The 15940-nt window shown below is 36.9% G+C and overlaps 1 protein-coding gene across 8 annotated transcripts in view; it reads right to left on the reverse strand.

Moving 5' to 3' along the window:
* The window catches only part of TCF12 (transcription factor 12), a 479077-nt gene that overhangs the window by 156281 nt on the left and 306856 nt on the right, over positions 1 to 15940 (reverse strand). For all 8 annotated transcript variants that reach the window (XM_027766014.1, XM_014581899.2, XM_014581901.2 and 5 more), the window contains one exon: positions 7994 to 8058. In XM_027766014.1, the coding sequence (XP_027621815.1) occupies positions 7994 to 8058 (65 nt within the window). The remainder of the gene's footprint in view (positions 1 to 7993; positions 8059 to 15940) is intronic.

A 15940-nucleotide genomic window follows, 5' to 3' on the forward strand; every position in this document is an offset into this window, starting at 1 on the left:
TTTCAGGTCTTGTTTATCTGAGAATGTTTTTACCTTTCTTTCCATAATCTTGCCTGGTATAGTATTCTTGGTTGAAACTGTTTTTCACTTAACACTTTGAATATATTTTCCCATTCTTTCCCTGCTTGCATTGTTTCTGATGAGGGGACTGAGGTTAGCCTGATAGGATAACCTTTGTAAGTATCCTGACGTTTCTCTCTTGCCAATTTTAGTATCTTGTCTTTGGGCATTTTGCCACTCTGGTTATGATATGCCTTGGAGAAGATCTTCTTGTATTGATTCTGTTAGGGGTCCTTAATATTTCTTGGGTCTGGATATTTGAATGCCTCTCTAGATTTGGAAAGTTTTTTTCCAAGATTTCTTTCATGGAATAGATTATCAATACCCTTAATAGTTTCCTCACCTTCTGGGATACCAATCGTCCGGATGTTTGGGCGCTTAATTCTGTCTAGTACTTCTCGTATGGTATTCTCATTTTTTCTGGGTTATTTTCACTTTTTTTTTTTTAGATCAGAGGTTTTGCCTTCAACATCCAAGATTGGATTTTCTACATGGATTAATCTGCTTTTAATACTTTTGAGGGGCGGTTTTGATTTCCTGAATGGCGGCCTACATCTCCAATAGCTACGTTTGATTCTTCTTTATGGTGTGTATTTGCTTTTTCGGATCACGGAAGAACTTCAACACCTCCTGAAAATTGTCTCTTTTCTCCTGCATCTTCTGGAGGTCATTATCTCTCAGCTCTTGCATCTCGTTCAGTTCTGTCACTATGAATATTCTAAATTCTCTAACAGACATCTCCATGAGTTCTACTATACTATCTGTGGATGATGAGGGATTGTTCTTTTCCCTTAGGGGAGAGACGTTTTTTCCTTGATTTCTCATGTTTCTTGTGCATCTGCGGTTGTTTCTGGTCATTCTGTGACAGTATCCTCCACTGTGCTTTGCAATGTGGTATCCACAGAAAGGTTAGGAGTTTGGATTTATAAAAAGAAATGTCTTCATTAAAGCAGAAGCCTCATTAAGTGGTAGACAGCAATGTCTCTAAATTTTAACTACCAAAAAAAGAGAGGGAAAATTTTTTTATGTACACATAAAAAATGAAAACCATGCAGCGTACTAGCATGCCACATGTACACGCCAGGACACGACTCAGCTTCAAATGGCTTCTACAATTAGCAAGTGAAAGAAAAGGCCCAAGGCGAAGAGAAGTGGTTGAAAAATTAAAAAAGAAAAGAAAAGAAAAATTTAAAGAGAGAGAGAGTGAGTGCAAGACAGACAGAAACAGAGAAAAGACAGAGGTTGTCCTACTTTGTCTGAATATTTTGGGAGTCTAGGAGATGGAGTTTCAAGCATAGCTTCCCTGAACACGCCAGGACACACTTCAGCTTTAAAATCGCTTCTCAATTCTCTTGTTTCTTTTTAAAACCACTGGTTATTTAGGAATGTTTAAGTCCCAAATATATATACATATCTATCTATCTATCTATCTATCTATCTATCTATCTATCTATCTATCTATCTATCTATCTATCTATCTATCTATCTATCTATCTATCTATCTATCTATCTATCTATCTATCTATCTATCTATCTATCTATCTATCTATCTATCTATCTATCTATCTATCTATCTATCTATCTATCTATCTATCTATCTATCTATCTATCTATCTATCTATCTATATATATATCTTACTGACTTTTAATTTGATTCTTTTCTGGTCTGAGAACATACTCTGATTGCAAATCTTTTCAGTTTACTGGCATCGGTTTTATGGATCAGCATATTGTTCAAGCCTGTTAAATATAACATGTGCCCCTGAAAGGAATTTATATTCTTCATTTGTTGGATATGGATATAGTTTTTTTTTTAAGAATTAAAAAAAATAATTATTTATTTTATTTTTTAATTTATTCATTCATTGAGTTTTTAATTTGACCAGAGAGAGACAGAGGGTGAGAGTGAGAGAGAGAGAAGTGAGAAAGCAAGCCACCAGGTCCAATACATGAACCCTGGTCAGCCATGTGGGAGTGTCCAGTGCCTTAACCACCATGCCACCTGCTGGTCCGTAAGAATTATTTTTTATTTATTCATTTATTTATTTTAATTTGACCAGATAGATACACAGAGAGAGAGAGAAGGAAAGTGAGAAAGCAAGTCACCAGGTCCAGGACTCAAATGGTGGTCAGCCATGTGGGAGTGTCCAGTGCCTTAACCACCACGCCACCTGCTGGTCCCTGGATATGGATATAATTCTATAAATAGCAGTTAAATCAAGGATGCTGATAGTTTATTTAATTCTGTGTCCTTACTTAAGTTTTCTGTCTAGTTCTTCTGACAATAGCTGAGAAAGGTATTCAAATCTTCAGCTTTGATTATAAATTTGTTTACTTCTCTCTTTAATTCTATCAAACTTTTTTTTTTTTTAAAGAGGTTTTTGCTTTAGGGTGTGTGGGCTTGCCAGAGAGACAGAGAGACAGAAAGGGAGAAATCACCCCAGAGGGATGACCATGCTTCAATCCTTTCTCCTCCATTCTTCTCTCGGGATCTTGGGCATGGACATACATGTGCCTGGTGTGAGTTTAAGCCACTGGGTCCGGGACTCAAACCGTGGTCAACAACGTGGAAGTCGAGCGACGTAGCCATTACACCAACTGTGGTCCCTCAAACATTGCTTTTTAAAAAACAATTTTAAGCCCTCTTGTTAGGAGATAAATTAGAAGATAAATCGTATATATTTATCACTTATGTCTTCCTGAATTATTGGTTCTTTTATCATTACAAATGTCTATATATGATGGGATTGGATATAAGAAAAAGATGAATATACTGTGGAGATATTTTCAAATAACTAAGAGTTAACTTGAGTTTTTAAAGTTATCATCTTCTCAAGGGCATAATATTTGAACTCAGATGAAATTTCAAACATTTTAATAAAAACCCAAGACTCTGCCATCTTATTTTTTTGAGAGGTTTTTGCTATAGGGCGCATGTGTTTGCCAGAAAGACAGAAAGAGATAGAGAGCGAGAAATCACTCCCCAGTGGGTATGGCCACACCGCAATCCCTTCTCCTCTATTCTCCTCTCGGGATCTTTGGCATGCACACACATGCACCTGGCATGAGTTTACGCCACTGGGTCCGGGACTTGAACTGCGATTGACTACATAGGAGTCCAGCGACATAGCCATTATGCCAACTGCTGGTCCCATCATCTTCTTTTTTTGAGAAAATCTTAATAAATATTTGTTGAAGAGGTATCTATGAAAAATATTGTTGTAGTGATAAAAAGGATTTTTCACTTAACTAGCAATTTATAAAATACTGTATCTATTGTTAGTAAAGATGCTGGCTTCTTTGCTCTGTGTTGGATCAATAAAAAAAAATCAATTGCAGAATGATCTATCAATTTTTCCAGTAATACTACTCCATCAGTTCCCTTGTAATGGCTCATCAGTTATGCGAATGCCATGAAGATAGTATGAGGAGACTCATTTAGCAGCATATTATTTCATCATCTTAACATGAAGACCCATCAGGTATTATTAAGTTAGCCTGAATTCAGCAATACATTGGCAGCATTTTATGTACATTAATAGTAGAGTTAATGTGCCTTGCGGGAATTTTGTTGAAGAATAATGGCTTTGAAGTGGTGTGGAGATAGAATTTTGTAGTTACTATTTATATGTTCTTTGGATTTTTATGTCACTTGTGAACAAGTAAGACAAAATGACTACCATTAAGTGTACTTTTCTTCCTCTGCCCTTTTTAATGAATACTGTTAGGAATATGGGTTTTTCTTTGGGAAATTACATTTCTTTTTTCTTCTTGTTGTAAAAAAAATTATTTAAAATTTGTTATTCTTTTCTTTTTAATTTGACCAGAGAGAAAGGGAAAGTGAGAAAACAAGGTCCCAGGTCCAGGATTTGAACCATGGTTGGCCATGTGAGAATTCAGCACCCCAGCCTCCACATGCCACCAGCTGGCCTCCTCTTTTTTCTCCTTTTTTTAAAAAGGGATTTTTGTTATAGAGCTTATGTGCTTGCCAGTGAGTGAGAAATCATCCCCTTCTCAATTCTCCACTCAATATTTTGGGCTTGCATACATTATGTGTCTGGCATTAGTTTCAAGCCACCGGGTCTAGGACTTGAACTGTGGTTGGCATAGGGGAGTCCAGTGATGTAACTATTACAGCATCTGCTGGTCTTGGGAAACTACCTTTTTTAACTCTTGAATTTTTTGAGTTTACTTACCAAGACCAGTATCAGCTGGTGCTATTCATCATAACTTTCTGGCAACTAATCATTAGAGCTAAGTAACAATAATATGGGGTCATCAGGAAAGTCTTAAGGCATTTTTGCATAGAAAAACATGGTCATGACTTCCCGACGACATAATAAACTGCAAAGCCATTTTTCTGTTCACGGTAACAAGTCCTTTTACTTGTTTTAAGAACCCTTGTCTTCACTGATGTTGTTTATTCTCCTGTACTATAATTTTTTCCCTGCTTTGCTGAATTTAGACTCTGGGTTCATGCATTATTTCTGTAAATTCTTCAGAAACAAATCTTTTCCAACTTGAATACCTTTAAATCTTATAGATAGTATTACTATTATTGTGTATTATATATTTCAGGAACTTTGCTTTTCTCATTTCTATAGGACTGCATGATTGCTCTAAAATATTTATAAACAACTGTCAAACAGTGATCTTATAATTTCTGTTCTTTTATACTCCATATATGCTTAAGATTTGGTACATACAGAAGAGCTGGGTTCTCAAAGCATGAACCTTAGTCTGTGTGAATTAAATCACCTAGGACACACTTAAAAAACATAAATTCCCAGTGCCCTCCTCAACCAAACTAAAAAGGAGGGATTTAAGAGTATAGAGTAGGAATCTAAAGGATTCTTAAACTGCAACATATTTACATCACAGTTAAAAACCTTAAGTACAGGTTTAGGTTTACTAGGTGCTAAATGTACATAACCTTGAACAAATAATACCTGTATTTTCTAACCTGCAAAATGAAGTGCTGTTCAAAGGATTAAACATGATTATGTTTAGTTAAATGCATGGCTCAGCCATTGCTCAGAAAATGGCAGCAACTGTTATTAGAGTACTATGCACCTACTTAGACTTAAATTATTTTTATATTAGAATTAAATTTGGTATAAATACCAATTAATCCTTAACAAAAACTTTTAAAAAAAAGAATTATTTATTTAATTTTATTTATTCATTCATTCATTTTAACCTGACCAGAGAGAGACAGAGAGAAAGAGACAGAGGGAAAGTGAGAAAGCAAGCCACCAGGTTCAGGACTCGAACCACGGTCGACCACATGGGAGAGTCCAGTGCCTTAACCACCATGCCACCTGCTGGTCCCGAAAAAAACTTTTTTAAGATTCACCTTTACAAAATTGGACAATTATATAAATAGAGCTTACCACTGACTCCAACTAAACAGCTATACTTTTGCCAAGAGAGTATTAAAAAAAGAAAGTGAAATATCATTAATATAAGTATTAGCTATGATTTATTGGCTATAGCTACAGTCTCAAAAAGCTTACAACAGTTTTTTTAAACGGTAACGTTAACATTAGACCAGTGGCTCTCAGTCCTCTTAAAACTAGTATTAAGGACCCTAAAGACCTTTTGTTGTATGGGTATATGAATCAAGAAACTTTTAAAATATGTATTTAGTTTTCAAAAGCAGACAGAATTTAACTTTCAGAGACCTACAAAGGAAGCAGACGCAGAAATTGCTAATCTTATTTCACATGAAGAAATCAATGAAAAGATGTGATTTGAACCTATGTCTTCTGACTCTAAAGCTTATATTACTTTCTTCTTACCACTCTCAACTGACTTTATTGATCTACTGTATTATCAGAAATTGGAACTAGCACTTTCATATACCTGATAAGTAATCAAATTTGTCACAGTGTTATGAGGCACTATGATACTATAAGAATGTAAGATTCAGTGTTGCTGACCAAGCTGCTGCCTTGGATTTAAGATACAGGGGAAAAGAATTCTAAGGCCTTAAAGCAGGTTGGCAGACAAGTCTATTAAATGATATGTCACACTGGTAGTTTAGAGAATACCTTACACATATTACAGGACTCTTTGTAGTTGTTTTTACCAAATGGGAGTGATGTAGTCAAGATTAGAAATTAGATCCTGGGGCCAGCAAGGTGGCATAGTGATTAAGGTGCAAGACTCCCACATGTCTGACTACAATTAGAGTCCTGGACCTGGCAGCTTGAAACTCACACCCTTCTGTGCCCAAGATGCTGAGAGGAGACTAGAGAAGGAATTGTGGTGTGGCCGCCCCACACCCTGGGGATGTTTTCTCACTTTCTCTCCTGTCTCTCCAGTGAGCACACAATAGCAAAAATCTCTCTAAAAAAGAAATGAAAATATAAGGCCCTCAGTACAACTCTTCAAATAATTCAAACTTAGACAATGAAATTCAAATGGCAACCTGTCTCACAACAGAGTTCTACAATTATACCATGTAGAAATATTAAAATCACCAATCCACATTTGATCTGGCTCCCCAAACAGAGGATACTGTGGTTCTTTATTGATATCGCTAAACATGTATAAAAGACATGGCATATCTTAGTTGGCCTTAAAAAGTGTCAGAAAAATAGCTTTACAGAGCCTTGAAATTCAACTATTGCTTGCCTGCCTGCATGCCTTCTTCCCTTCCTTCCTTCCTGTTTCTTATAATTTTATTTACTATTATTTAAAAATTTTGCTATGGGGAAGATGTACTCACCAAGGAGAAAGAGAGAATGAGAGGGAGAGAGAGAAAGGGAAAGCACCCCATGGAGGGATGGCGAGGCCACAATCCCTTCTCAATTCTCTAGGGATTTTGGGCACACACACCATGTGGTGGGGTTTACCCATGGTAACCAGCCCAACACCAATAACTATTTTTGTTTTTTTATATCAACTGATAAAAATAGAGTATCACAGCTTGGTCAAAAGTAAAAAAAATCTGAATGTTGGCCCAGCTATTAATTCCCAACTCGTAATATTTAACAAATTACTTACTCAGATTATATATATGTTGCATTTACCAATAAGGGGGTGGGAATAGGTGATCTCCAGTTTTAACAGTATATTATTTTATAATGAAAAAGCGTATCACAAGACAGAATCTCATGTTTCTTAAAGGCAATTATACAACTATGAAATATGCATTAAATGTATTATTAGTGAAATAGTTACAATTAGCTCACGTGTCCATATTTGAAATGAGGGTGGGCCTCATGAAAAGCATACAAACAGCAAAAGCTCATATTGAGTATATCCTGTTTTTCCTTTTTTTTTTTTTTGCTTATTTCTTATGGGAATTCGCTGGTAAACAAAAGTGGGGGAATAGGGAAAGCCATTTGCAGAAATCCAACTTGCTAAGAATGGGGAAGAGTTAACACAAAGTTTCTAAGATAGAGACTGTGTAAATCCTAAAAAATAGGTTATGAAGGAAAAAAAATGCAATGGTTTCTAAGTCAAAGACTGAGTAAAGCCTAAAAAACTGGTTCCATGGAAGATCAAACTGAAAATACTTCCAATGTTACTGGTAAGTTTAATGTGACAGAATATTCAGACATACAGCTCAAAGTTTTCAGGTTATATATCAGCAATTTGTTTTTATGAGGAAATAATGCAAAAACCATTTTTAGAAACAGGAAGCATTTTGGAAAGGTGCAGGAAAGATAACTTTTACTTTGTTTCTAGTTGAAATGGCAGTGGATTATGAAAATCTTTGAAGATAAAGAAGGTCTGGTGAACTGGGAAAGGAAAATAATTTAAGCAGAGGTAGGAAAAAAAGTTTAACTTCTAAAAAACATTCACTCAACAAATTAAAGGAACAAATAATGATTAGCTAAATTTCTACCTCCTCTTATTAAATTCTTTATTCACATGCTTTAAAAAAAAGGCGTCTCATTGCATTTTTATTCATTAAACTTACTTGACAGCCTGGTAATCCAGTGTCTCTGCTATACAGGGAAAATGAGCCTCTCTCTGATGTTTTTCCTATAAAACAAAGAAAATAACTTTAAATAAAAATCCTCATTTGTTGACAATCAATTAGACTTCTAAACTACTTGTGATAATTATATTGGGGATAGAAGTAGAAAGAGCAAATTGGAAACAAGAAGCTAAAATGCATAAAATAATAAAGTTTTAAATGGTTAAAGAGTCAAATTCTGACTTTACATGAAATAGAATATAAATACATTATCAAAATATAATACTTAAAATGCATTTTAAAAAGTGAAAAAGAGTAGACAAATATATAGTCAACAATCTGATCTACGTAAGCACTAGTTAGGATCTTATTTTCCCATTATTTACTTTGATTTAATCTTTCTCCCAGAAATTAAAAAGGCAACCATTATCATAAATCTGGGGTGCACAATTTACATGCCTATTTTGTACTTTTCAATATATATTCAATCACTCAAGACATACACACATTACTGTTTATTCTTTTCTTTTAGAAAATTATGTATTTAATTTTATTTGTTAGTATCATTTCTTTTAAAATTTGATCAGAGACAGAAAGAAAGAGAAAGTAAGAAAGCAAGCCACCAAGTCTAGGACTCAAACCACAGTCAGCCATATGGGAGTCCAGCACCTCTACCACCACACCAGCTGATGGCCCCATCTATATGTTCCTTTTTTCAGAGAGAGAGATTTTTTGCCATTGGGCACATGTGGTTGCCAGAGAGACTGAGAGGCAGAAAATGAGAAATCACCCCCCGGGGAGATGGCCATGCTGTAATTCCTTCTCCAGTTTCCTCCTGAGATTTTTGCCATTCATGCACATGTGCCAGCAGTGTGAGTTTTAAGTCACCGAGTCCAGGACTTGAACCACGGTTGACTATATGTGAGTCCAGCAACACAATCATTTCATCATCAGCTGGTCCCTTGTTTGTTCTTAATACATTTAACTAGATGGGATTACATGGAATCCTTTTTAAACTTGCATTTTCATGTAGTGGTATGTTTTTGAGGCACATGTTGATAATAGCTAGTTCATACAATTTTACTACTACAAAACATTTTGTTATATAAAATGTTCATTCTCCTACTGAAAGAAAGCTTCAATGTTTTGTCTTATGAACAATGAGGGATCAAATATACTTGCAAATGTCTTATGTACACATATATGTACACACACACACGAGTTTCTCCAGATACATTAAAAGATGCACATTTTCAGATTTATAAGTATTGTTTTCTACTCTTTGAAGTCACTGTGCCAATTTTTACTTTTCCCAACAATGTATAAGAATTCTTGTTGAGGGGCCAGCAGATAGCATGGTGGTTAAGGGCACTGGACTCCCACGTGGCCAGAAGGTGGTATGGTGGTTAAGAGCACTGGAGTCCCACATGGCTGACTGCAGTTTGAGTCCTGGACCTGGCACTTTGCTTTCTCACTTTCTCTCTCTCACTGTATCTTTCTCTGGGAAAATTAAAATAAAAAAGTAAAGTTAAATAAAGTAATTCTTAAAAAAAAAAAAGAAATCCCAGACTCAGCAGCTTGCTTTCTCACTCCTCCGCCCTCCACCCCACCTCTGGTCAACTCAAAATCAACCAATAAATAAAGTAAAGTTAAATAAAATAATTCTTAGGAAAAAAAAAAAAGAGGACTTCACCCTCCTGTCCTCCAGATCTAGCCAGGAGCTAGGATAAGCCAATCACCAGTCATCTACATCTGAGTTCTGAGTGGCCCCTTTCAGGGATTAGGACCACTGAAGACCTTCTGTCCAGACATTACCCTCCTGTCCCCCCAGATCTAGCCAGGAGCCAGATCACCTTCTCCTGCATGCCTCTGAATGCTCAGATTTAACTCCAAAAACTAGGAAAAAAACATATGATCCATCAGATAAGCAGAAACCATTACAGAAGCACAAGAAATACGAGAAACCAAGAACATATCTCTCCCCTAAGGGAAAATATTAACTCCCCATCCTCCACAAATAATCCAAGGGAACTTGTGGAAATGTGAGATAAAAAATGAAAAATATTCATAGTGACAGAGTTAACAGAAATGCAACAGAACAGAGATGATAAACTCCAGAAGATGCAGGAGAAAAGAGACAATGAGTTCCAGAAGGTGAGGAAGTTCTTGCACAATCTGAAAGAGGAAATACGCATCATAAAAAAGAATCAACCGAAATTGTTAGAAATGAAGGCTGTAATACAGGAAATCAAAAGCTCCCTTGAAAATATTGAAAGCAGATTAGATCATGCAGAAGACAGAATCTCAGATATAGAAGATAGAACCTCTGACCAAGAAAAATTCACCAAAAAGACTGAGAAAATAACCCTCCCAAAATGAGAATAACATACAAGTAATACTAGATACAATTAAACGTCCAAACATCTGGATCATCAGTATCCCAGAAGGTAAAGAAACTAATAAGGGCATTGATAATCTATTCCATGAAATCCTGGAAGAAAACTTTCAAACCTAGAGAGGCACTCAAATATCCAGAGCCAAGAAATACAAATGATCCCACATAGAATCAACCCAAGAAGATCTTCTCCAAGGCATATCATAGCCAAATTGACTGAAACCACAGACAAAGACAAGATACTAAATTTGGCAAGAGAGAAAAGTCAAATAAATTTATTTATTTATTTATTTATTTATTTCCTTCCTACCTTCCTTTCTTTCTTTGAAAGGTTTTTGCTATAGGGTGCATGCACTCACCAGAAAGACAGAGACAGAGAGACAGACAGCAAGAAATCACCCCCCAGGGGGGATGGCCATGCCACAATCCCTTCTCCTCCATTGTCCTCTCAGGATCTTGGGAATGCATGCACATGTGCCCGGCATGAGTTTAAGCCTTTCCTTCAGCATGTCTTGGAGAGCTTGTCTGGTGTTGGTAAATTCTTACAGGTTTTGTTTATCTGAGAATTTTGTCTTTTTTCCTCATTATGAAGGATAATCTTGCTGGGTATAGTATTCTTGGTTGAAATTGTTTTTCACCTAACACTTTGAATATATTTTTGTATTCTTTTGCTGCTTGCATTGTTTCTGATGAGAGGTCTGACATTAGCCTAATAGGATATCCTTTGAAAGTTACTTGAGAGACCAGCAGCTGGTACAATGGCTATGTCACTGGACTCCCATGTAGTCAGCCAGGGTTCAAGTCCTGGACCTGGTGGCTTAAACTCACAGTGAACAATGATACTCTTCTCAATCCCAATGTTAAAAAAAAGTAACGATGTAATTTAATCTGGTAAATTACTCAAATTTAAAATCATTGAGGTGATATAAACTTCACCATGATTATATATTACTTAGTGAGTTGTTAACTTGTCACTGTATAAAATACAGCTTATTAATTTAAAAACTCTAGTTAGGATGTTCAAACTTGTTTGCTGATATGGTACTTCATTAAAAAAAACCTTGAGTGGTCAGAAGGTAGTGTGGTAGTTAAGGTGCTAGGCTCCCACATGGCTGACCATGGCTTGACCATCTTTCTTGGGTAGTGATTTCTCACTTTCCTTGAGCGTATGTCTCTCTCTTTCGAGCACATATACTCTATAGCAAAACAACAACAAAAACAAAATGTTGAGGTAGAACAGGGAACAAAGTAAGGATGAATATGAGCTCTATTTTTAATAAAGTACATACAGCTTTTGGGGCCCAGCAGGTGGTGTGGTGGTTAAGGGTACTGGACTCCAACATGGCCTACCACTGTTTGAATTCTGGACCTAGCAGCTTGCTTTCTCACTCCCTCTCTCTCTCTAGTCAAATTAAAGATAATAATAATAATGATAAATACAATTCAGTGAACAATTATTTAAAAAGTAAAATATTTAAAAAATTAAGTACAGTTTTCATTACACCATCTGCTGGTCCCTAAAGTACAGCTTTCAAATAAAATAATTTTTATTTCAATTTTTACAAATAATTTTTTTTTAATGAAGCTGGTATAGACAATGTCTATTTAAGTACAAATGGACAAAAGTACAAATTAAATAAAAAAGAGCAGTGCACTTTTGCATGTATAAGCTTAGTAAATGCTACTGGAAATTAAAATTTTTCTGGGATCTTCTGACAAGATTTTTTAATTCTTAAAATGTGTTCTCTAGGATGGCAGGTGGTATGGTGGTTGGGGTACTGGACTCCCACATGGCTGACCACAGTTCAAGTCTCAGACCTGGTGGCTTGCATTCTCACTTTCCCTTTCTCTGTGTGTGTATTTCTCTCTGGTCAAATTAAACAACAACAATAACAACAACAACAAATAATATATAAACAAATAAATCATTTAAAAAATGTGTTTTCAGTGAAGCCATCTTTGGAGTTGTGTCATCTCAATTCCAACCCAATATTCTTTTGATCCAGACCCTTGAATTTTAAAAACAGCCTTAAGATAAGGAAAGGTCATGTTTCCACAGCTCCATTCTTTGAAAAACTTCTCTCCCACTGAAAGTCATAGTCCAGGAGTATACAATCACATGCAAAAACTTCAGGGCTAACTGGAAAGTCACTATGAATACTCAGACTGGTTGATCTTACTTATCACAAGCCTAAAAATGCAGAGTCCTGACAAAGGTGGCCTCTCTGTGCACACATGTAATTTTTAAAAATGAGAAAGCATGGGAACCAGCAGTTAGCGTAATGGCTATGTCGCTGGACTCCCACGTAGTCGACCACGGTTCGCGTCCTAGACCCGGTGGCTTAAAACTCACGCCGGGCGCGTGTGCGTGCGTGCCCAAGATCCCGAGAGGAGAGAGGAGGAGAAGGGATTGCGGCGTGACCATCCCCCCTGGGGGGTGATTTCTCACTTTTTGTCTCTATGTCTCTCTCTGTCTGTCTGGCGAACGCACGCGCCCTATAGCGAAAACCTCTCAAAAAAAAAAATAAATAAAAGAGAAAGCAAAATTAAGGGAGCTGAGGCTTGATAATCAGAAACTGGTGCGATGAAAACAAACAATAATGAATAATGAGCACTAGAATTCAAATTACCAGAAGTTTTAGAGAGAGAGGGATCCAGTTTTCAATTCCATTATTTAAAATTTATTATTTTATTTTATTCAGTCATTATTTTATTTTTAAAAAGTTGACCAGAGACAGACAAAGAGAGGAAAGTAAGAAAGCAAGCTGCCAGGTCTGGGACTTGAACTACAGTCAGCCATATGAGAGTCCAGCACCTTAACCATCACACCACCTGCTGGCCCCTCAGTTCCATTTTCAACACCACATTATAAAATAAGTATTTTTAAATATGAAAAAGCATTAAGGGGAAAGAATAAAAAAATCTCAACCACTGAATGAGCCCCCCTTTGTTCCTGACAAACTTTAATCACACTTGCCTCCTCCATTCCCAATTCTTTAAGTGTACAATAATCTGCAATTCTCTGACCTTTAAAGAGAAACCTGAGTGAGTTCACTGGAACACCCTGTCTTTGACAGCATTGATTCTTTTGAATTTCTTGAGAAGTGTTGTTATTTTCACTTTGAAGTGACTCACTACTATCCTGTCCAGTGACTGACAGGATAGTATTCAGTATTCTCCTTCATTCTTACCCTTCAGTCCTAAATTGAGGGTTTTGCCTCTGGCCAGATAGAGAGACAGTGGTTTCATCCAGGGGGTCTCCGCACAGGAGGCCTTGGGTAGGCCGAACCTTGATCTAGAGTTTATAGATCTGTTTTTCTTCCCTTTAGCTGTAGTCCAATCTTTAATAATCTGCATGGGGACCACCCATCTGATGGACTGTTTAAGAAAATGTAAAGTATTGGGTCAGCTCCGTGGCCTGGCGGTTAAGGCAGTAGGATCAAACATAACTGACCACACGTTTCAAGTCCTGGACCTGGGGGCTTAGGAAATAAGTTGGGTGCACAGGTGTGTGCATGCCCAAAATCTCAAAGGGAGGGAGAGATGAAGAGATGGCAGCAAGAATATGCCCTTGGGGAGTGCTTACTCCTCTCTGTGTCTCTCTCCCTCTCTCTCTCTCTCTCTCTCTCTCTTTCTCTCTCTGGTGATCACATGTGCCCTCTAGCAAAACGTAATTATTTGAGACCAGCAGATGGTGTAATGGTTACATTGTCGGATTCCCATGTAGTCGAATGTAGTTCAAGTCCCAGACCCAGTGGCTTAAAGCTCATGTTGGGCATGTGTGTGTGCATGACCAAAACATGTGGGGGTGCATGACCAAAATCACGAGAGGAGAATGGATAAGAAGGGACTGTGGCATGGCCATCACCCCCTGGGGGGTGATTTCTCACTTTCCTTCTCTCTGTATCTCTGTCTCTCCGGAGAGCACCTGCACCCTATAGCAAAAATCTCCCTAAAAATTAAAGTTTCAAAACATTTTATTGTTAAAATTCCTAAAATTTCTCTAAATTTCATAAAGGATATTGAATTCAGAGAGAACTAAAACTAATTTAACTGAAAATGTTAAAAACAAAATTTCCTCTGAAATGGAAAGCTGATAGCTAGTTATGAAAATGATGCTTAGGGCCAGCTGGTGGTGTACTGGTTAAGGACAATGGATTCCCACATGGCCGAAATGCACGATTTGAGTCCCAGATCCAGTGGCCTGAAAAACACGCCAGGCACATGCACAATGCATGTGCAAAATCCCAAGCAGAATGGAGAAGGAACTCTGGTGTCGCCATCCCCCATCATAGGTGATTTCTTACTTTCCCTCCCTGGCTAGAGCATATGCTCTACAGCAAATATTAAAAAAATTTTAAAAATGACACAACCTATTCAAATGAGATTCTGAAATGTAAATACATTTTTATCTCACCTTTAATTTATTAGGACCTAGTTATTTTCTTAGGGACTTAAAAGTTTGGGTACTCCTGAGATATAATAATGTGTACTCAGTCTGAGACTTAAAAGGCATTCGTGTTTAATTCTTTCAAAATTACTTTTCAGAAGAACTATTTTCATGAATTAAAGCTAATCATAAAATTCTCTTTATCTCTGGTGTCTGTCATATAACAAAAATCTCTGGTTACTGTATTATAAATTTCTGCTAACTTTTACATAAATATCATATATAAATACAGTTTATAAACAATTTTAACAGGTAAACTTCAGCTGAACATAGTTTAAGAACTATTAGTAACTATATATATATATATACATATATGAACTTCCCTTGCTTATTAAAACATTACAAGAAAAAAATCACTGGGATATTCTAGTAAAGGGTTTGTATTCATGGGTACAAGCAGTGTCATAAGTTGCTCTGGTGAACTTCTCAAAATAATGTTTTAAAATGGGTAAAACAAAATATATGGTATTATAAAGTTAATTGCTATATAATTATTAAAGTATAAAAAGCCCACATTTGCTGCATGGTAATTATTAATTTTTAAAGTTTATTTATTCGTTCCAAGAGAGACAGACAGTTACTCCCAAAAGGGTGCTCACTTAGCAATTCACCCCAGCTCAGTCAGCCCAGATCACAGGCACAGGGAAGCTTGAGGAGCTGACCAGAAGACCCTGGCACGTGTGCCCAGGACCTTCTCATGTGGGTTCAACATCACAGAGTGTTTTATTACTACTACACCACCATGACTTACCCTGCATGATAATTATCAATATTAAATAACATAACAGTGGACCTACTAATAATTTCAAAGCATCAATGATAGCTGTCCTCCCCCCACCTCACCCGAAATTTTTCCTATAGGGAGTGTGTGCTTGCCAGAGAAGACAGACAGACAGAAAATGAGAAATCACCCCCTGGGGTGGTGGCCATGTCGCAATCCCTTCTCCTCCATTCTCCTCTCAGGATTTTGGGCATGGGGACCAGCAGATGGCATAGCAGTTATGTTGCTAGACTCTCTCAGGGCTGTCTGGGATTTGAGTCCCAGACCTGATGGCTTGAAAATCACGCCAGGCACATGTGTATGCATGTCCAAGATCCAGGG

This window comes from Tupaia chinensis, unplaced genomic scaffold (assembly GCF_000334495.1).
Source record: "Tupaia chinensis unplaced genomic scaffold, TupChi_1.0 Scaffold000063_1, whole genome shotgun sequence".
Taxonomy (NCBI): Eukaryota; Metazoa; Chordata; class Mammalia; order Scandentia; family Tupaiidae; genus Tupaia; species Tupaia belangeri.